General features: G+C 39.1%; 1 protein-coding gene across 2 annotated transcripts in view; it reads left to right on the top strand.

Moving 5' to 3' along the window:
• BCAP29 (B cell receptor associated protein 29) overlaps positions 1-21838 on the top strand; it is a 26526-nt gene extending 4688 nt beyond the window's left edge. For both annotated transcript variants that reach the window (XM_033057514.2, XM_033057513.2), the window contains exons 3-8: positions 462-562; positions 2305-2455; positions 6525-6660; positions 9201-9312; positions 16487-16587; positions 20985-21838. In XM_033057514.2, the coding sequence (XP_032913405.1) occupies positions 462-562; positions 2305-2455; positions 6525-6660; positions 9201-9312; positions 16487-16587; positions 20985-21023 (640 nt within the window). In that variant the 3' untranslated portion in view covers positions 21024-21838. The remainder of the gene's footprint in view (positions 1-461; positions 563-2304; positions 2456-6524; positions 6661-9200; positions 9313-16486; positions 16588-20984) is intronic.
• The last annotated feature ends 1172 nt before the right edge of the window (positions 21839-23010 follow it).

Consider the following 23010-nt stretch of genomic DNA (forward strand, 5'->3'; position numbering starts at 1 on the left):
TAACAAAATATGAACACAAGACTTGTCTTTTTTCTTGTCACTACAAGTTAGAATGTAATAACAGTCCGTGTACTTCAGAGTTGTTAGAGGTATTAGTGGATAAAAATAAAAATAATGGAATGGGGTTTACAATCTTTACCCTATCCCTTGTTATAGTCAGGACTGAATACAGCGTAATGCTAGCCAAAGTATAGGCTAAAATAAAACACGTCTGCAGAGTACCTGCTATCATGCATAAAATTTGCAAGTTGAACCAACTGTTTTTGCCTGTTTTAACAAAAAAAAAAAAGAGAAGTTGGATTACTGGAAAAGTTATCATATACCTAAATTACATTGCAATTAAAGCAGCTGTTCAGAGACCTTATACAAGTCTCTTACCAATAACAAGGCTCTCTTCTGGGGTTGTAATGCTCTTCTTTTAGTGCTTAATTATTTTTGAATAACACAATTCTGTTTTACAGATGGCAGAAGATTTTTATGTTTCCTCTATGGAGCAAAGTGGCAGTATTTTGGAACAGGATGTTCCTTACAATAATAGTTCTGTTGATCGTCTTGTTTCTTGGTAAGTGTTAGAAAATTTGTTAACAAATGGGTAAAAGAAACCTGGTACATTGAGTTTATATCAGTAAGCTAATGGAAAGGATTCAAGCCTAGTGTAAGCTAATTTATTGAAAAGTTATGCAATGGAATGAAAGAGGAGAGGGCTAATACTGCATCCACTTTAGGAATCCAAATGCAATTGTAATATACTGAGTGGATGAGAAGGAAAAATGGAGCTTAGTCTAGGCTACTGCTTCATTTCCCTTTCTCACACAGGTAAATGAACCTTTTTAAGTTCAGAATTTGGCTGAGCTGCACCTCGTGCAGCAGATGGCACTCTTCGTTGCTGTTGAAACAGAAGACCAGAATATATCAAAGCACTGGGCTGTTTGAATACTTTTGCTTAGCACAGATACAAAAGAGCTGCTGGCTACGTTTGTTATGGGTAGATCTTACAGTCTGTGAAGTAAGAATGAAGTTTAATGGTTATTATATGCCTCACTGATTTAATTTAATGTCTGTCCTGACTGCTGTGTGGTAGGCATCTCCTGTATTTCAGTGATGAAAGCAGTACTCCTGTGTTTCAGGGATGTTAAGTAGTTCTCCACGGGTAAGTGTTTCTAGTGCCTTAGAATATGCACACTACTTAATTCCAGGCTACTTGAAATAGGAGGAAAAAATGCATGGTTTTTGTGGGAAATCGAAAAGGTATAAAACTCTCAGAAAGTGTGAAAGCAAATCTCAGGATGGAGAAATGCATGAACACTCCAGCAGGCCCATCCTGTTTGTGTACGTAGATATATTTAAATATAAGAAAAATATGTCTCAGGAAAACCCAACAGGTTTTATTTTCTGGTGAGAGAAGCATACAAATTCACTTACATATATAACAATGTCAGACTAGGCTATATTTATTATTTAAAGTACCAGAAATGCAAATACACTGTTTTATTATTTTTAAGGTTACCTCTAGTTCTTAAAAGTAGGTCTTCAGTAAATGGCTTAAGATTGAGAACTAATGTGTTTCATTTACTCTGTTGAACTGCTGTTGCTTGCACTGGCCCTTTTGCAGAACTATCAGGAGTATGTAATGGTTGAAAGGAAGCTTAAAGATGTGTGAAAGGCAGATGAAAGAAAGCTGAGTTGTAGCTTTCCTCCTCCATTCTTTTTATGATCTTGTTACAGTTAATAATTACTACTGATGTTACTGCTGCTCTATTACTGCAGTCTTCCTATTTTGATGGATGTTAAAGAAATAATTTTTTCCTTCTATGATTGAAGCATAAAGTAAACACTTCTGTCATTACTGAAACACATGCATACCTTAGAAAAAACTATGTGAAACAAATACTTGAGAAAATACTACTACTTTTTGCTTCTCTTTCTGTTTTCTCACTGTTTGTCCACTGGGGAATTTTAGCTCAGTTGTCAGCGGTGACATTTTGACACCATGGCATCTTTGGTAACATCTGTAGAGTGAGTTGCTTTGGCCTCATCCCTGGTGGTTGGCTACAAGTGTTTGAAATACCTGTTCAAGGATATTTTGGGCAATGGTTTGCCATATTTCTGGGAATGTGCTAGAGCACTTCATGATTTATCAAGACCAATCTTTAAAATGCATGGATAACATAACTGATGTCACTGTTTGTCCCGTTAGTGTTTGCTGAGCAGAAAACTGAAGTACATATTTCTAGAACCAAAGTCTTGTTTAGCAGGCATGCACACCCACAGATGTGAATAAGGATAGACTGTTTTTGTTTGCAGATGCTGTCAGAGAAGTCAGGAAGTACTCATCTGTTCATGTGAATGAAAAGAGTGCAAATGTCAACACCAGTGCCTTTGATCATATTCAGATGAAACTCTTCCGGTCGCAAAGAAACCTGTATCTCTCAGGTTTTTCCTTATTTCTTTGGCTGTAAGTATAACATTTTTCTAATGTTTACATAGTATGTTTATTACAGGAACTATTACACAAAGTAATTGTAAAATAAAGATCAGAAGGACAATTTCAGGAGATTAAAGAATTAATCGTGACCAGGTTGGCTACACAGCAAGTAAGATCAGGGAAAATAATGCCTTACAACTGTTGGAAGATTGGAAGGATATGTGAGCAACACATGGAAAGAAACATTTTGAATGCTGGAGAAAACACATATTTTGCAGAAATTTCTTTGGGGAATACTCACTCATTTCCTGCCTTTGTTTTGCACATGAAAAACTGGAATAAAAAAACCCTCAAAAACTCAAGTACTGTTAAATAATATTACTATCTGGCAAGCTGATGTCATGGCACCCTGCTGTGTTAAGAATTAAAGCTTGAGCCTGACCTGAGCCTCTTCAGCTCAAGCTTGAACTTAAGAATTGTAGGATAATATTCCAACTTTCAAGGAAAGTTTCAATTGTATTTCAGTTCAAACACTTTGTGGCAGCTTGCCTGCAATGGTGTTATGATCTTAACTTTGATATCTCTTTCAGGATGTTTAAGTACAGCTACTAAAACAGGGCAAAGGAAAGGACAGTTCTGTAATGCCCATCTGTAGCAACCAAGACTACTGTGAATCAGTAGCTGCAGCAACCTGTGGATCTTATCAGTTGGGCCAGGAGGCGTGAAGTCACTGGACATGGATAATGTGAACAAACAGAAACAGACATGTTAGTGATTTCCTACTTGTACATTTTTGTGGTGGCTGGACAAGGAGTGTTCTTCAGGGAGCTGCTTGACATTGCTTCAGTGCTCATGAGGAACACAGAACAAGAAAGTCACAGACTTATGACAAACTCCTTTCCCTTAGAGTGACGTGTGGCCATTTTAGCAAACCATTGAGCATAAAGAAGTGTTAAGAAAAAATCATTAGGAAACTTCAGCCAGGAAAGCTTTGGAAAAAACAATGTGGCTGTAGCCTGGCTCAGTAGTGATAGGAATGCATCAAGTTCTTTGTCTTCCTACACAAAGGTTAAGTAAATAATGCACAAATATGTTTTTAATCTCTTCTCCAAGAGGAATAGCTGGATTGTGTCCTACACAAGGATTGGGAGCTGTTCTCTCAGGATCCTACTTACATGCAACTTCAACGAAGAAAACTTGTCAAGTGATCCCAATAGATTATTTGGTGTAAAAGCTCTGCTCTTGAAGAGGTTTGCTTGAGGTTTTTTTGAGCTGCTGGCCTTTCACCAAGGTTTAGGAGAAATAAGCACTCCTCCAGTAGTTGCAAGATCAAAGAATTTTTCTTAGTAGAGCTGTTGTGCTTATCCATGAGACAGACATAATGTCTGTCAGAGGCAAAGGGAAAGTGTTCCTTAGGTTGCCTTATACTGTGCTACTGTACCATCACCCAACCAACCTGAGACCCTGTCTAGTGTGAAGGGGTAATTAGTTAATTCTTTGTGTCAGTTTTGGTTCATTTTAACTCATCAGCCAATAGGAGAATTCCACAAGAATGGTATATGGAGATTCATAAAATGGAGAAGACTGGGAATTTGTCACTTCTGACAAGACAACAGCAGTTGTCGGGTTCAGTAATTGCACAGCATTGGGTACAAGTGAGGAAAATTACCTGTCAGTGGGGATATTGGGGACAGCTGAGCCCCTCATCTGCAAACTGTGCAGAAAAGAGGAGAGTCATAGACCCTGGAGACTGTTCCCTGGGTAGGACAGAGACACCCATGTGCTAGTCTGACCTTGTCCTCTGTTAGCCCATACTGAGCCAGAGAGGGATAAGAAGAGCTGAAAACTAAAGAAAATCTCAAGATGTGAGCCGACTGCTCACTGGCACCTAGACCACTTGGGCATATAAAGGCATCCTAGGATGGCAGGGGGAGTTGGGTAATGTCATTGCAAGGCTTAGTTTGAAAGATCATGATTCTGGGGAGAATCCTGGTGACTGCAAAAAGGCAAAAAAAATTCACCTGTCTTCAAGAAGGACAAAAAAAAGAATGTAAGAAACTGGAGACTGGCCTCCCTGGAAAGGTTATCAAGCAAATCTTACTCAAAGACATCTTCAGGGACACGAAGGATGGGGTGACTTGCAACAATTGTTACAGATTTACTTAGGGAAATTATCATCCTTTGTTGCCTTCTGCAGTGAGATGAATGGCTGTGTGGATAAAAAGCAGAATGCCCCTTTTGCAAGGCCTTTGACATAGTGTCTTTTAGTATCCTGGTAGCCTAACTGTGGAGGAACATAGGCTGGAGAAATGGAGAAAAAGCAGGTGGAAAATTCCCTGGACCTTTGGGCTCAAAGGATAGTAATGATGTGAATTTCAGCTGGTGCTCCTCAGGGATCGGTACTGGGCTCAGTATTGTTTAATGTCTTTATTAACAACATAGATGGTAGGATTGAGTGTGCTCTCAGCAAGCTGTTCATGGTACCAAATCAGAGCAGTTGACATCTTGGAGAGCAGTGCTGTTTTTCAGAGGGAGACAGAAAGGTTGAAGAAATGTGCTGACAGAAATCTCATGAAGCTTAGCGAAGACAAATGTGAAGTCTGACATTTTATTGGATAATCATATACAGCATCCGGGCTGGAGACTGGCTGCATGGGTGGGTAGGAAGCAGTTTTGCAGGAAAAATCCTGGGGATCCTGGTAAAGAGCCAATCATGTATTGAGCTGTGATAGCAAGGATGTAGTTAGTAAGTCAAGGAAAGTGGTTATTCTGCTCTGATACAGGTGATGCTGCAGCTGCAGGACTTATGCCCAGTTTTAATTCCCCAAAATACTGGAGTACTAGAGTGGGGTACAGAGAAAGTTGGAGGCTGAAATATGTGACCTATGAGGAGATGACGAAGGAGCTTTGCTTTAAGCCAGAAGAGACTTTGAAGGGAAAATCCTATTGGTTTCTATGTCTGTCTAGCAGTAAAGATGGATCCAGTTCATCTCAGTGGATTCAAAAAGAAATGACAAAAGAGGTAACAGGAGCCTAAGATATTCTGATTTGCCAACTGCACAAACCTGTGAGCAATCTGCTCAACCTGTCCTGCTTTTCATGAGATGGAAGCCTCTTTCAACCTACATGATTTTGTGATTTTCTTTTAGTTACAATGTTTTAATGATTCCTGTATCTGTAAGTTAATAAGCAATAGTAAATTTGGTAACCTGTGGAAAAATAGTGACACGGGAAACTTTACTTTTTTATTAACTCCCAAAAAAGTAAGAAAAGGAGCTTTCAATGAAAAAGCAAGGGAGTGAAGAGAGGCTTAACTTGAAAAGGTCTGTTAATACTCTTCCAGTTATGCAAAAGCCAGTTACTTGGATTTTCAAATTTCTTTGAAGAGCAGCTGCACAGTTACATTATAGGCATTAATTTAATTCAGTGTTGTTACCTTGATTCAGCAGCATTTGAAAGACTTCAGGATGAATAATGAAAATAGTGATGCAAAGAATCAAGGGAGCTATTTGCAACGCTAAGAATTGAGGTGCCATATCAGTGCTGACATCCATACGTGTTCTGATTTAGCTGTATTGACAGTACTTTGAAGATTATTATGCTTATACTGCTGATCTTATTCTTGTAAGGCTGTTTATGAAGTTGTGTGGTTTTGGGTTTTTTTTCACTGTACTCATTACTTTAACTTGTTTGGCTCTTGTGTTTGGAGATCAATCCTGTTAAAAATCATGGGTCATGTAACAGTATTTAAACAGCCTTTAAACAATCAGGTCTCTGACCATTTAATGGCTGTGGATATTTAGGAGCAGGGAGGTTCTGTATCTAGTAAAAATCAGAATGTCAATGGATGAAAATATGTTTAGTCTCTCTTATTACTATTATTTGTCATTAATGAGCCTGGATGTTTCCCTTAAGGTGCTCAAACAGCCCTCTTCTAGTTTTAGTTTTACATCTACTGCTGAGAGAGAAAAGGGCTTGTTTTGGTTTGTTGGATTTTTGTTTGGTTAGATTTTTGCTGTTTTGGTTTTCACTTGTGGTTTGGGTTTTTTTATTATTTGTGCTGTAAATTACAGTTCTGTTCACTGTTTTTCTTCACCAGTGTATTGAGACGTACTGTTACCCTTCTTACTCAGTTGGCAAAAGAGATGGCATCTCATGCAGCTCTGGAAACACAAGTAAATGATGCTACTGAAGCAGCCAAAAAATACATGGCCGAGAACAAAAGGCTGCAGGAGGTATCTTTGAGCTTCTTCAGTAACTTTCTTTTGCAGCAAGCAGTTAGTACAACATACTCAGGGGATGGTTTGCTCTGGAATGCTTGTTCATTTTATTCCTTCTGGTTGAAAATACTTTTACAAATTTTTTACAGTATGTAATTCACAATACTGAAAGCAAATTATAGTAGCATCTTATTAACAAGGTAGAGTGAAGTAAACAAAATAAATTAAGTTCTGTCTTTACAGTACAAATTTTATCAAACTAGTAATAGATTCTAAATATATCTCTGACTTTGGTCATAACAAAGTAGAGGGAGAAACTAATTTTATTTCTTTTATCGCAAATGCTTGTTTAGATCAAGGCTGTAGCAGTCCAGGATGAAAAAACCTGCCATATAACTGTTTTCATTCTGACTGTTTCTTCTTAATAGGATTTTCTCTAGTCCTGAATATATTTTCTAACTTGTAAAATTAATCTTCTGTGTTTAATGTATTTTGTATTCTTTTATCTTTTTATGGTAGGCCAACCAGTTTCAGAATTCTTCCCTTTCTTAGTAGGACACTGTTGTAGTATTAATGAGAATACTAACAAAAATTTCTTACTACAAGAAAACCACCAACAGACTGAAGAGATGATTAGGATGTGGTTCAGTACTTAACTATTCAGGAAGGAAAGGTATCAAAGATAAGTAAGATAAATGTATGAAATCTTTTCTTGTAACTGTTTAGTTTGACTTCTGTTTGAAGAGACTGAACCCCAAGTTGAGTTCAGACATCTAGACACAGGAAGGCTTTTAGAGGCCAGCAAATTGTCAAAACTAAATTCCCTGTGGGTGTGTACAGGTTTCCTTCCAGTTTGTCTGAAGTAGTGTCCATGGTTACTGGCACTGTCATTTTTTTGTAATAAATCTTCATATGAAGACTCTGGACAAAAAGTACTAGAAGGAATGCAAAAAATCCAGTTGTTTGAGAGTTGTAAAACAAGTATCACTAGACTGTGTGAGGTGTTTCCCAAATACAAAATTATTCCAAAATTTTGGGACTTGGTATTTTGTCAAAATGATCCAAATTCTTCCCTCAGCCACGGAATTTGTCTCTTTACTGCCTACGGGTACGGTTTTTTGGTTTTTTGTCTTGTTGGGGGTTTGCCAAAAGTCCTCCTTTTTGTTCTGCTTTCACATTCTCTTAGCAACACATTCTCTTAGCTGCTTGTAAATGATAGCCAGAAATTGGAAACTGTAGTCCTATGTGGTTTTATTTGTGTGTTTAATGGCATGGTTTGCAAAAACACAGGTAGCCACAAGTACAGGCAGCATGCTGTGGCTCTGTCTTTATTGTGATGGACATGGGAAGTGTTCAGGGTTGGAATTTTTTAACTTTATAGACATCCTATGATTTAGGCTTTTCTGTGGCTTGGCCCCTGCATTTGTGTTTGTTTACAAGTGTGCTTCATTCCATCATTGGAGAGAAGTGAGAGCAATTGTACATAAGGCACTGGCTGCAAGTATAAATACTGTGAGTTTATTCTGATGTGCAAGGTCTGCACTGTCACCTGTTCAGAAGTTCCATGAAGCACAGGACTTAAGATAAAAGTTTACAGAAATAGTTACTTGCATACTAATAGAAAGAGGTGAGCACAAAACAAAGAAGACAATTGGCTGTGGTTCTGTTACCAGCAGTTAAATGTCGTCTCAGCTCTTTGTTTAACTAGCTTCTGGAATATTTTTTTTTTAAACTCTTTTCCTTAGATTATTTACCAATCTTTATAAACAGTCCTGTTTTTTCTTCCTAAAACAATCTTTCTCCTTTCCTCCTGTCTGTGCCTGGTAAGCTCTGATACTGCTAGTTCACTTGACAGCTGTTTGTCTCAGTTGTTTTACTTTTTCTTTTTCCAGTTAAGCATTTACCACTTTTTTTGCTATTACGGAGATGATGTGTGGTTAGATAGAAGAAGCTTTATGAGAAAAGGATCTTGTTGTGGGATCTATTCTTACACCTTTAGAGAGTACATAAGTATAGTAGTGCCAACGTTTTTGGAGTACAGGGAGTATATTGCTCTTGTGTCAAGAATTTACAGGGCTCTTCCTGAATCCTTTCCTGGTTTTCGTCTTGAATTTCACTGGAAATTGAATCTGGATTATGGAACTATTCTGAAGATTGAAGTAGCTGCAAACCTGCAAGGAGACAATTAGAACCAGTTGCATGTAAATATGGCAGTATTCTGTCACTGACAGACCCAGTGTGTATCTTCTGAAAAATCCATTTTATAACCTAAGTGGAAGTTGTGTACTTGATGCAGACACAAAAAGTACTCTTACACAGGAGATAACACCATTCTATTAGAAATATGCCATTACCTAAAACAGTGGGCTTGTTTATTTCCTTTTTTTTTTTTCAATTTGGGAGGATTTTTTTTCACAATTACTATCTGCTTGTATCAGGTTGACATTTGATAAACCTAATGCTTTGCAAGATCAGGGCTGACATTCTCTGGATATTTTGCATTAGTATCAGACTAATGAAAATGAAATTAATTGTAGCAACTGTGTTTTTAATAGGCCTTGAGTGGAAAAGGAGATGGTAAAAAGAAAGAGTCAACAGATGCAACTGAGGAAAAGTTGAAGGAGGAAGTTGAACATTTGAAAGCAGAGCTACAGAAGACGTCAAATGGTGAGTATTAGTTAGGACTTCTTTGCAAATAAACAAGATTATTTCAACACTGAATGTAAAAAAAGTGTTCTAGTTATAGCATGTACTAGCTTCATCTGTTTCCAGAACACTTGGGGGTTTTCTTTACATTTGAGTCGGAACTGACAAAACATGCCATTGTTATCCCAATATTTTAGTAAATGTGTTCATTGTGAAAATATGTAAGGTGTAATTGGAACACCTTAGTTAACGAGTTGTACTGATATATTCAAGTGGTGTTGACTTGTCTTCGATGACGTGACCAGGATATGGGATCATTTGCAGGTTGCTTATAGGCATCAGTTTGACCTTTCATGTCATACATAGCAGCCGCTCTCCCTGTGTAAAATGGGGAAGTATTGTGGTTGAGGTTTTTTACTACCATAGAGTTTCTGTCAGACAGCAGAAAAGTCCTTGACTGATATTCTAAATTTTTATATATGTTCTGCAGCTGAGGTGTTAAGATGTTAGCTTTTTAAATATTCTTTTTGTTTATAAGAAAACATACCTTGCAATTTGTAACATAATACTTTTGTTAGCAGCTTCCGTGTTTAAGGTTTAGGTTGTCAAAGCTGCTTTACAGGCAGCCCAAATTGAGATAGAAGCAGATTTTACCTGTTTGGTTCTGTCTTACTGGATCTCTCAGGGTATGTGATGCCTGCTCATCTGAAATCAGTGTTTTTAAGATAACACTGCCTGCGATCTTGTAAACATTAATCAGGTGTTCAGACTGTAACAAAAATACAAATTTCCTTGGTACGAGATAGTGGGCTATGTTTTGATAACATGCTTTCATATTGCCTTGCACTGCTACAACACTGTAAGAAAAAAATCTTTCAGAAATATTTAATGAACCCTTTTTCACTGTCCACTGGGAATTCAAATGAAAAATGTAAACCAGCTGTTTTCAGCTGGGCTTGAAGCAACAAGAATCTTTAAATAGGGAGTCTCATTAGTTCACAATCTCAGGCATGTTTGATGGTGGGTTTTCCCTCTCCTGCTGTTTTCTTGAAGGAAGGCAGGGAAAGTGCCTTTGAAGTGATAGGATCAATGGAAAATTTAAATGCTTATGTTTTATTTAAACTAACTGGTGGTATGTAACACTAATATAATGTAAGCTTTTCAGTCAGGAATGCTAGAGAAGGTTAAGGAATGAATAGATTTACCTCATGCTGCTTCAGCTTCATTCTCCCCATGGGATGTTGTCCATCCAAGATGTGTATAAATTAAGGCATGCTTGAATCTTTTGTTAGGGCAAAAGTGGGAGAGAGAGGGTCTTTCTAAGGAGTGAATAGGAAAATATTTACAGCCCTTCTCCTGATGCCAGCCCCCTCATTGCCAAAAACCCATGGGTGGTATGGGAATTACCATGAGCAGCTAGGTGGTGTTGAGGTATGTCTGTCTTATGCTTTTGTAAGTTTTCTTATATGTTGTGTTGAGCAAATTGATAGCCAGGAAACTTAAAGTACTTAATAAGAACAACCACATCTGTACATGAAGCTTTCTATAGAGTGTTAGAGAACACAAATTAAATTAACTGTTTTCTTTCGAAATTCCTGCAACTGTATGGGTGAATGTTGACTGTCATGTTCACCAAGTGTGAGCAATGCATTGCACAAAATTAAAACTGAGATTGGAAAGTTTGCTTTGCCTTTTCTAAGCAATTTGTTTCATGCTACTGAGCTCACATAACTAAAGTAACTTTTTCTTTGTGTCTGTAAAGTCCAATCCATGAAATTGCATGGGAAGAGTGAAGAGTATAAAGGATGTCACCTAATAATGAAACAAGACAAAACAACTTGAAAAATCAAAACAATAACGTTTTTATTTTGATACTATTCTTATTTTTTGTTTTTGAGCTCTAGTATTAGTAAGAGTCATGAATTTGGATTTTGGTTGGTTGGGGACTTGTGTTTGGGCATTTTTTTGCTGCTTGGAAGGAAAATTTTTTTTTTTTCTATTTTCAAAAGCAGTTTCAAATATCCATTGCTCTGATCTGGGACACTTACTAAGCTGCTGATGCATGGTAATATATTTTAGAGTAGGCCATTAGTTGAAAGGTGAGTTAAGTCAGTACAGTGGCAGCCAGGAGGAGCCCTAAATGTGTACACCTGCTTCACATTTGAAAAAACAGTTTAGTATCAGATTAGAGCTATGACTTCAGAGGTCACGGAGATTTCCTGTAAAGTTTTGAATCAGTGTTTAAAACTGGCAGAGGAAATACTGTATGTCTCCTCTTTATGAAATTCTGACTAAAAATTATAGTGTAGACAGATTACTGCGGACTCATCTCTAGTTCTTCAGTTTTCTACCTTTTACAGAAAACAGACTACTTTTTTTTCCTCACTTAACAGTGAAATCCTAAGTTAAGAAGACTTTTTTCTGGTGCTCTCAACAGGTGAGGAGGAAGACTCAAAATACAAGACTGAGCAGTGAAATTAGTAAAATCTGAGGAAAGGTTGGAAATTAATTGACTTTTCTATTGCGCTTAGTGCCCTTTTTTGTTTTATTTTGGAAATGAAGCAAAGAAGGCTAGTTCCTCACTACTCTTCTTACAGACCCAGAGATTGTTGTCAGGGCTTTATAGACATCCAGCAGTGGGGCAAGCACTTTGAGAGCCTAAATCCGTTTTTAGCATGCTTAAACATGTAATAACATGACTGGTTAGAAACCTTCTGAGATGGTATTTTTTTGGATACACTTACATATTATGAAAATGTCTCTTTGATATCTAGAGATAAATGTACATAGTTGTAGCAATACCAGTACAGATGTGAGAATGTTTCTCCTGCTACACATTAGGCGTATTTCTAAGAAAATACTGATTAAGATAACTAAAGTTTCTCAATATGGCTACTGGAATAAGATATTCCCAGATTCCTACCAATAGGAATTTTCTGGGGAAAGAAGACATGCCATGATATTGTTTCATTTTGATGGCTTGGAAAACTGTTTTTAAAATGACAACAAAACAAATGACCTGCAACTGGGCATGAGGTTGGACCTGAGAGAAGCTTTATAAAGCCTTTTGTCCTTACAGTGGTCCTTGTGTTGGGGCAGGAACAGGGCTTCACAAAATATGTACTGGCTCATCAACGTCATTTAGGTGCTTTTGAACTTCAGTTCAACCTTTTCTGAAAATACTCTGGTTATATATTGTCATAGGCATATGGTGGGACAGGAGGAAATTCTAATGGAACTTCCATGCATCCTTTAAAGAGGCTTGTTTTGTGTACAGACTGACAGGAGTGTTCTTTGTTTCATGGTTGCGTAGTGTTCTAGGAGACAGGAAGAGAGCAACAATCCATGTGGAGGGCTGGTTTTGAAATAACTTCTAGCTGTTGGCTATTCTAGAAAGTATGCATGTACAGAGGTACAGCTCTCACTTAAATGTGAAGATTACTGCATGTTAAAAAGGTGTTTAAAAGCACAGACATTGGGGATACATTCCATAAAACTGCTGCAAGAGAGAGTTCAGTTTGACCTTGGTGTTGCTCTGTTACACTAGTGCCATGTGTGAAAACTACACTGAGCTTCACTGATGCACTCCAGTTTTTAAAAATAAGTTTAAAGAATTGGCCACGGTCTTGTTATTTAGTCTTGTTGTTTATGACAAAGGGAAGTTGAGAAACAAGGTCTGTCTTTCTTGCCTTATTTTTTACAAAACTGTGAGATGATAACCAAGGGTGGGAACCATTGCAGTGCAACATGCAGCAAGAGTTGATATTCGCATTTGTTGACTGGCAGAGATGGCTGCATGCAGCAAGCATGGGTTTATTATACAAGGCTGTTTATGTCATCTGATGTTGCTGTAACATCCCTTTTGAAACTAAATTTTGTTTGAGGTTGCAAAAAGTACTTGAAGCAAATTTGTAAATTTTTTGGCCCTGCCTTCTCATTTTCAATTCTGACCATTACATCTTGAGAAGAGAATTCAAAATTAGTATGGAGTTACTTGACTGGAGTTGTGTTCCCAGCCTTACAGTGTATTTGTTGGCAAATCTCTTGTGCCGTCAGTGCCTAAATTCTTAAATGTGAATAGCTCTTTTTTAACTTGAAAACTCTTTTAAGAGAGGGCTCTTTTTTATTCTTCAGCTAGTCCAAATCATTTGGGTTGTAGGCATGTATTGTGAGCAATGCTAATGTAAGTTCCAGATGGTTTCCTTAGTAGCAAGCACTGTAAGTCAAATGATTTAGTCAGACCAGGACTAGCAGTTGTGCAAGGAAATGCCCAAAGAATGATTAGTTGTTTTGGTTGCTGTTTGGTTTTGGTGTTAGGTTCTCCATCGCTGTTGAAATCAGAAGATCATAGAAATGCTACAGCTACTGTGGTGTGGTGATGTAGCTCCTCAGAGCAGTTCTATTCCTCATACTTAGAATTCAGAGCAATCTGAAGTAAGCCCTCTATCCTGGAATAGGATTCAGAGAATGTGGTGAAAGGACATGTTGTCTACTTTTCCCACACCATATATGTTACATTAGTTTATGAACCTTCAATCACACGTAAATGTAAAGGGATAAAGTTTTCCACAAATGTCTTCCATTGAAATACTGCCCTAGGAAGAGTTTGTTGATTTTTCTTGGAAGGAGAAGGAGTGGGAAAGGATAGCCTACCTCTCATTGTACTGAGGCTGGATTCTGTTTTTGGAACTTACTGAGTATTCTTCTCAATGGGTGCATTAATGCAGAAGCAGCATCCTCACCTCCTGCCTGCTCATGCATTGACTTGCTGGGAGGTGTCAGATGTGGGGGCTTGGTTGCTGCCAATCCAGCTGTTGTGCTCCTGTGAGGCAAAGTAACAGGCCAGATGGAAGCCAGAAATAATAACCGAGTATATTGTACACACAAAGGATCTCCTGTTTCCTGCTGGATCCATGTTCCTATGATAGGATCCATATGGCAAACAGTGTACCCAACAAACTCTGCTGCTCTGCAGTGCTCATGCAGCCAAAGGAGCTGGGCACTGCTGTGTGGACACACTGGTGCTTCACAAGGCATCCAGGGAAACAGTGCGCTGAGGAATTCACATTGTCAAAGACATGATACTCCTTTAATTGTGTGGCCCCAACAGGAATGAGTCTGGATTTGGTGGTTTGTTGATGTTTTGGGATTTTTGTCCATAGCCAACACAGGTGGAAAGGACAATCTGTTCTTTGCTTTTTCTTCTTTTAGGGTTAGGTGAGGTATTTCTGTCATACATCTGTTTTGGTCAAAACATTAAAACAATGCAGTAGCTTGTTTTCTTTCTTGACTTGTAGATACTTTTAGATATTTTGTTCATGTTTTAAAGATAAAGTAGGTTTTAGTTGCAGCTAAAGTACTGTGCTGTTATTTATAAATAACTAAATAGTATTGGTTCAATAATACTGAATTATAACTTCTTCAGAAGTGAGATGTTACTAATTTTCACTATACTATGTACAAGAATGTTCGAACAAAAACAAGATTTCTCTTTCTAATTAGCTGATTCTTGGAGAAGTGAAATAGCATATATACTTTTTTTTTTTTGTCTACAACTTAAAATTCAGGAGTTCATCAAATTGTCACAAGCTTATTTTATTGATATCCAAATTTTACTATTGACTCTTGTAAACAGTACTGAGATCAGAGAGAGTAAATGTAGTGGGGTTTGACTTCTCACATATGTGGAAATGAAAGTTATTCCAAATACAAAGGCCTTCCGAGAATCTGTATTGATGCTGTCAAGAATGACTTAAAAAATGAAGGAGAACTGTGTAAGAATATGGAAATGAAAGAAAGGATTTAAAGAGAAATTGAGTTTTTAGTCATGTTGGAATCAATAGACAGACGTATTACTGACTCCAGTGAATCAGAATTTCAGGGTAGGTAAAAGTCCTGTTACAGGAAAACCACTTGCAGTGTTCTGAAATGAGAATTATTTTTCATCTATGCATTCAAATTAACTATATAAAAATAACAGATTTTGTGTGAGGGAGTTGTCCTCCTTGCATGTAGGAGAGTGGTCAAATCTTATTTCCTGATGTTTCAGGAACTAGCACCCAAGGAGAAATCTGGTTCACATAAAAACCATATCTAGCTCCTCATCTTTTCAGAGCAGGCTTTTAGAGGTGCTGCAGTTCTTGAGTGCAGTGGAGGTCTCTGGAAAAGAAGAATCTCTCTCAGGGACTTGACAGTCAGAGGATAGATGCACACTTTTGGAACAAGGAAATTTTCAAATATTCTTTTTTTATTTGTACCATCAGATTTGGTTGTTTGGGTTTTTTAAGTGGCCATTTGGGGCTGCCTTACTCTAGTTCATTAACAACATTTCTTTGTTTTCACTTGGATAGATCAAGATTTAGACTATGCCTGTGGTGCTGCATCAGAGAAATCTAACAATCCCTGAGACACCTATAGCAGAGGAATGTGAAGATGTCTAAATGACCTTATGTAACAGCTTAGGACTAATGGCTTTATGACACTTTGTGCTGTTTTATCCTGCGTTGTAAAATAGCCCCTGTGGAGTCCTAGGCTGTTTGGTACTTCAGCATAGACGTTCTTTCAGTTTGTGTTGATGGAGTAGAGTAATAATTACTTTTTTCTCATGTTAAAAACCTGTTCAGAGTTGTTTATCCACCCACTACCATTTCTGCCTTTTCATCCATAACCTGCTGCTGCTAATCAGTGAACTCATGCATGATAAAATTCAGAACAGGGTGAGAAGGTGTGATCTGTACTCCTGTAATGATGTATCATCTCCCTACTTACCGTGTTTTGTAAATGATCTCAATTGCTGTGTGAGGATCCCAGAGTTTGACTTCCTTCCTCTTTTTAAGAGGTCTCACAGTTATGATTTTGGAGTTGCACAGTTTTGTTTTTCTAGAATGGTCTCCTGCAATGTGACAGAACACTGTAGTTATCACTAACTAGTCACCTTTTTCAGTTTATTGGTCTCATCCCTACCTTTCTTACAGGTCCTTCCTGTTCCTCGTGCTGATCTTTCTGAATGTTGGCCATTATTTTTCCACTCCCTCTCCTCCACTTCCTGTGTCCATCTGTGATGCTCAGTTTTAAATTCTGAGCTACTTCATAGGAAGGACTGTTTACTGTAGTGGAGCCCTAATGCACGTCTGGGTCTTTGAGGAACTGCAAGAATACAAATAATAATTAATACACCAATTCTGGTATTTTACAGCTTTCCATAAGGCAAAAACTGAAGTGGCTGCAGTTAAAAAGCAGTCTGAAGGCCTTAGGAGAGAATATGATCATCTGATGAAACAATATGAACAGCTTCAGGTAGGTGGTTCTGGATTTCCGTACAAGCACTGTGTTTTGAAATTTTACCAGCAAAATTCTGTTCGTTGGTATTTACCAACATCTTTAGGATAGCATAAAATTAAAATTGGCATTGTTTCTTAAATCTATTCAGTATTGTAGAATTTTATTCAAAGTTATTGCCATTTTCTTTCTTGCACTTTGGTTGACAAAGCCCAGGTTATCATTAAATTTTACTGTTACTTGGAAAATACGATTCAGATGGCTGTGCATATGATGATCAACCTGAAATAGTGTAAGAAAATTATAGGTGTGTGTGTGGCAGGAGGAGTATATACACAATTTATGAAGGTAATTTTATTTTGTTTGCTCTTAAAACATGCTTTTGCAATTCTGGATTATAAATGTTGCAATACTGTTGATACACAAGGATAAAAAATCCAACAAACAACCTAGGCTAAAAATAGGCTACTATAAGATTCAAACTGAAGTACAAATAATTTTTAAAAAACCAAACCATATTAAGCAAAAGCTCAGCTGTTCTTATGCATGGCTATAATGCCCTTAAGATATACAGTAAGTATTTCTGGTAGAACTGAGATTCTCTGCTTTTAAGTTGTCTGACAGGCATTCATATGCTCCATACCTAACATCTGTCTTGAGCAAAATTTAGTAAGAATGAAAGCCTATTTACAAGTAGTGGTCTTGGGAAAAAACAAACAATGATTAAAGTCATGGTGATCTGCTTTTCGAGAAGAGTTACACAGAATTAACAGATTCACTAGATTGGAAGATACCTTCAAGATCATAGAGTCCAACCCATGCCCTAACACCTCAGCTAAACCATGGCACTGAGTGTCCACCACCTCCCTGGGCAGATCATTCCAGCACTTTATCACTTTTTCTGTAAAAAACTTTTTCCTAATATCCAACCTATATCTCCCTTGGCACAGCTTGAGACTGTGTCCTCTAATTCTGTCAGTGCTGCCTGGAGAAAGGGACCAACCCCTCATTCATGTCATCAATAAAGATATTAAACAGGACTGGCCCCAGCACAGACCCCTGAGGGACACCCCTGGTGGCTGATCCCCAGCTGGATGCAGCACCATTCACCACCACTCTCTGGGCCCGCCCATCCAGCCAGTTCTTAACCCAGCACAGAGTGCTCCTGTCCAAGCCGTGGGAGACAGTGTCAAAGGCCTTGCTGAAGTCCATGTACGCAACATCCACAGCCTTTCCTGCATCCACCAGGCGGGTCACTTGGTCATGAAAGGACATCAGGTTGGTCAAACATGACCTGCCCCTCCTAACCCCACGCTGGCTGGGTCTGACACCCTGGCCATCCTGTGAGTGCTGTGTGATGGCACTCACTATAAACTGTTCCATGACCTCACCAGGTACTGAGATCAGGCTAACTGGCCTATATTTACCAGGATCCTCCTTCCCACCCTTTTTGTGAATGGGTGTCATGTTGGCCAGCTTCCAGTCATCTGGAGCCTCACCAGTGTCCCAGGACTGCTGGTAAATGATGGAGAGAGGCTTCACAAGCTCATCTACCAGCTCCCTCATCACCCTGGGGTGGATCCCATCTGGTCCCATACATTTATGAACATCCAAATTGCTCAGACTGACTCAAGAGCTGCTCTCTGAGTGCCTCCTCCTGGATAACAGGGGGACCATTCTGCTCCCTGACACCATCTACTAGCCCAGGAGGACAGTTGTCCTGAGGACAAGCAAAGACTGAGGCAAAGAAGGCATTAAGCACTTCTGCCTTCTCTTCATCTGCAATTACTAATTTCCCTCTCTCATCCAATAAAGAACAAAGGCTGGACTTACTCTTCCTTTTACCATTAATATATTTGTAAAAACGTTTATTATCTTTTACAGAAGTCACCATTTTTATTTCAAACAGAACTGTGGCCTCCCTAATTTTTTTCCTACATACAGCAGCCCACTTAAATACTTCTTGAGAGACCTGACTCTCCTTCCAAAGATGATACATCCTCTTTTTAATTCCTAAGTTCCTCCAAAACCTTCTTGCCTATCTAGGCTGGATGTTTGCCTCGTCGACTCACCTTTCTGCACAGAGGGACAGTTTGTTCCTGTGCCCTCAAGATCTCTGTTTTGAAGCACGCCCACCTTTCCTGAACTCCTTTGTTTTTAAGGGCTGCTTCCCAAGGAACTCTCTAAATAAGTCTCCTAAATAGGCCAAAGTCTGCCCTCGAGAAGTCCATTGACGTTCCTCCTGATTTCATCAAATATTGAGAACCCTATAATTTCATGATCACTATGCCCCAACAACCACATCTCCCACCAGCCCATCTCTATTTGCAAACAACATGCCTAACATAGTCCTTCCCCTGGTGGGCTCACCCACCAGCTGCGTTAAAAAGTTGTCCTCCATCCACTCTAAAAACTTCTGGACTGCCTTTTTTGGCTGTAATAAGTTCCCAGCAGATGTCTGGTAAGTTGAAGTCACCTACAAGAACAAGGGCTGATGATCCTGAAACATTATCTAGCTACTTACAGAATAAGTTGTTCACCTCTTCTTCCTGGTTGGGTGGACGACAACAGAGTCCCAGTAGGATGTCAGCCTCGTTGGCCATGGCCTTAATTCTTAACCCCAGGCATTTGACTTCCTCATCATTAGTTTCCATACCTATGGCATCAAAAGCCTCCCTAATATAAAGGGCCACCCCTCCACCTCTTCTCCCTTTCCTGTCTCTTCTGAAGAGCTTGTAGCCATCCAGTGGGAGGCATAGGAGTCCTCTGGCTCTTGTTAGACCTTCCTCAAAGATGGAAGGGCTGAACTCCACCAGTCTATTTGCCTTTCATTTTTCCTGATACTCCTTAGTCTTTTAACTTCCTCCCTAAGCTCAGCCACCAGTGATAGATCATTCACCTGTTCACATGGCAGGCAGGCTTCCTCAGCAGCACCCCCTGAAACCACTGATAGGCTCAAACACTCCAGGCAGGAATGAGTCTGTACAGACACATCCTTTTTGGAGAGTTCCACTTGGTTACATACACTTGTACTAACCACAGTTTTTGATTGTGTAAAAACCATTACTAACAGAAACCCACAAACCAACCAGCCAACAGAAACACTGCAAGCAACACAGAGCAAACCTTACTAGTAAGAAAACCTGCAACCCTGCCTGTGCAAACTGCCTCACTCCTGTTTGCCTGCTCCTGTTTGCCCCGCTCCTATTTGCCCCCCTCCTGTTTGCCCCACTCCTGTTTGCCCCCCTCCTGTTTACCCAGCTTCTCTTTGCCCATTCCTGTTTGCCCCATTCCTGTTTGCCCACTCCTGTTTCCCCAGCTCCTGTTTGCCTGCTCCTGTTTGCCCCATTCCTGTTTGCCCACTCCTGTTTGCCCAGCTTCTCTTTGCCCACTCCTGTTTGTCCCACTCCTGTTTGCCCCACTCCTGTTTGCCCACTCCTGTTTCCCCAGCTCCTGTTCCTGTTTGCCCACTCCTGTTTGCCCAGCTTCTCTTTGCCCACTCCTGTTTGCCCCACTCCTGTTTGCCCACTCCTGCTTCCCCAGCTCCTGTTTGCCCTGCTCCTGTTTGCCCACTCCTGTTTCCCCTGCTCCTGTTTGCCCCACTCCTGTTTGCCCCACTCCTGTTTGCCCCACTCCTGTTTGCCCGTTCCTGTTTGCCCCACTCCTGTTTGCCCACTCCTGTTTCCCCAGCTCCTGTTTGCCCGCTCCTGTTTGCCCACTCCTGTTTCCCCTGCTCCTGTTTGCCCCACTCCTTTGCCCACTCCAGGTTGCCCCGCTCCCCAGAGGCCTCTTATAAGCGCCCACTCAACAAGGAGGGAAGCCCACCCTGTTCCTGCATGACTCACAAGTTGTTCAGTCCTGTATTAATTTAAAAGAAGACAGTTATGACCTGGCTGTAATCTATTTTCCTGTACTCAGTGAAACCATTTACTCATTCCTGGCCTCACCCTGTACTTCTAGAGATTGCTCAGCTGATCTCTGTGTTCAATTCAAGACCACCATGCATGGCCTTTCCTTGCTGTGCTTCCCTGTGTAATGAGCCATAGTAGTCCTGCTGCATTTCTAACAGACTTTTGGTCTAAAACACATATCCTTACCGTCTTCTGTTTACCTCTGAGTGGAAAGAACAGAAGGTACTGAGCACACAGTAGATGCAGCTCCCAAGGATAAATGGGTTGATAGCAGAAAATGTTTTCTGCTGAGTTTGCTGCACAGCTCAGCTGAAACACCAAAGGGAGCAGAACTAGGCTGCACAGCCTAGGTATTCTGTGTGGTAGTGTTGATGGAACTACAGCTTAGAAAGGTAGTATGGTGAACAAAGCGGGTGTGACTGCAAAGGGACAAAATGTGGCATCTGGAGTCAGTGGTTTCTGATCTTGTCAAACTTAAATTATTTTTAATCTGTCTCTTTTCAGCAAAGTTTAAATAAAGCAGAAGATAAGAAAGACCTGTAAGTGCATCTAAGACTGATGACATCTCTACAGTTGCTTGAATGAGAAAAGTCTTGTGCTGTTGATGTTCCTGATGCATACCTGAAACAAAACTTGATTTTTCTGAAAAGCACATGCATTGCAGGTCACTGTTCAGATTCCTCTAATATATCGGTTGCCAAAATGTTCTGTGTTGCAAATAAAATGTTAAGTGGCTTACCGGATTTACCATGGAGGTTGTCACTGCTCTTGGGAGGAGAAACTCAAAAATCTTTCAACTCCACCTGGAGCAACCTGTTTTCCAAGCTTTTTCCTCCCATAATGGCAACAGATCACCATTGCTTGTAGCATTTGAGTGAGGTTGTATATCACACTAGGTCATAAAAACAATTACTTAAACGTCCTTTGCAGCACCTGTTTGGAGGGTTAAAAATTCAGTTCCCAATGGATTGAAGAAAGCTGAAAACTTTTTGTCAGTGGAAAACTGAATGACAATCAGTCTAAGGAAAATAAAGAAAAGAAACGTTGCATTTCTAAATTCACCTCACTAGCTTGTGACTTTCACTTTAGCCACATGGATTTGAGTGTATTTTAACAAACAATATTTTGCATGCCTCTGGTTTATTTTTCTTTCATATATTAGGATATTTCAGTTTTGGGTTGGCTGGTATCAGCAGTCTTTATTTTTACACTGTTTACATTGGTTTACTCCTTATGTACACCTAACTTCTTTTGCCTTGCTAAGTAAAAATTCTTTTTAAATGTAGATAGTTTGGTTTGTTTTGTTTTGTTTTCATGGATACGATACCTCAAATAAATGTGCACTGTTTTGCATAAGATCTTTTTGGTATTCAGAAAGTTGTTTTGAGTTTATTTGTTAGTTGGTTCCAGTTTATATTTGAAAGTTTGATATGTTTGTTATATTAAAGGGATTGTTTAAGTTCATGGTTTCTGAATTTATTCTTGTAAATATCTCCCAGTATACTGTCTCATTATAGTTAATAGTTATATGCACTGGGAACAAAATAGACTTCTAACTTGGTGATGTTTAACTTTTCTTGAAAATATTCATAGTGGTAGTTTTGCTTGCTCTGGAAATGGGATTTGTTTAGCTTAGAATTTAAACAGCTTATCAAGTAGTATAAGGCATAATAACGTACTACATTAGGTAAGAAGGCATATGTTTTTAAAAAATACTTTATGCTTGCTGAAGTAGTACAGAATGTGTTTTCAGAGATTCTGTAACATTCAAGATTTTTTTTTAATTCATATAAAAACCTCCAGGGAAAGTTACAGATTTTTCATACCTGCATACACATGTTTTGAAGATGTAGTCAAATGCATATTTGGTACTTTTGTTCTACACCCCTTTCTGAAATATTTTAAATTGTGGTGGAATGTTATCTCCAGTCAGATCCAAAGGCTGTGATTGAAAGCCTTGGAAGTATAACAAGTGCTGATTTTAATAACAGAACAAAAAAACTCACATGTTTCTTACTTCAAGACACCAAACAAAAGCAAATAACTTGCTTATTATTTACTGTTATCTACTCAAATTTCAAACACTTCTACTCATGTAAGTAGATAATGGGGAATGATGTTGTGCACTGTGCTTTTCATCCTTAAAAATTGATCTTAAAAAATAACATGGAATAAAAAATGCACGGTTGTGAATGCAGTAATAGTACTGATGCTTCTCCTTGAGAAGGAACTGAATGCTTTACAGTTCTTTGCTGTAGACCATGACTGAAGTGTGAAGGAGTACAGGGTGGTATGCACTGTTCCCTTGTGACTGGAATGAGGCTGGGTGTTTTCAGACATGCAACATGCATTCAACACTTGATGGATACATGCTGTAATACATTACACAGAAAACCTTGATACTGGGCCACAGGGAAATGTTCCCTGCACTGGAGATTCCTTAAACACACAGACTTTGTATTTTCCTCCATTCAGTTCTTCCTCCATGTCTGTTACATGGATCCTTTGTCAGGATTCCCTGTCACAGAGT

Source organism: Catharus ustulatus, chromosome 4 (genome assembly GCF_009819885.2).
Source record: "Catharus ustulatus isolate bCatUst1 chromosome 4, bCatUst1.pri.v2, whole genome shotgun sequence".
Lineage (NCBI taxonomy): Eukaryota > Metazoa > Chordata > Aves > Passeriformes > Turdidae > Catharus > Catharus ustulatus.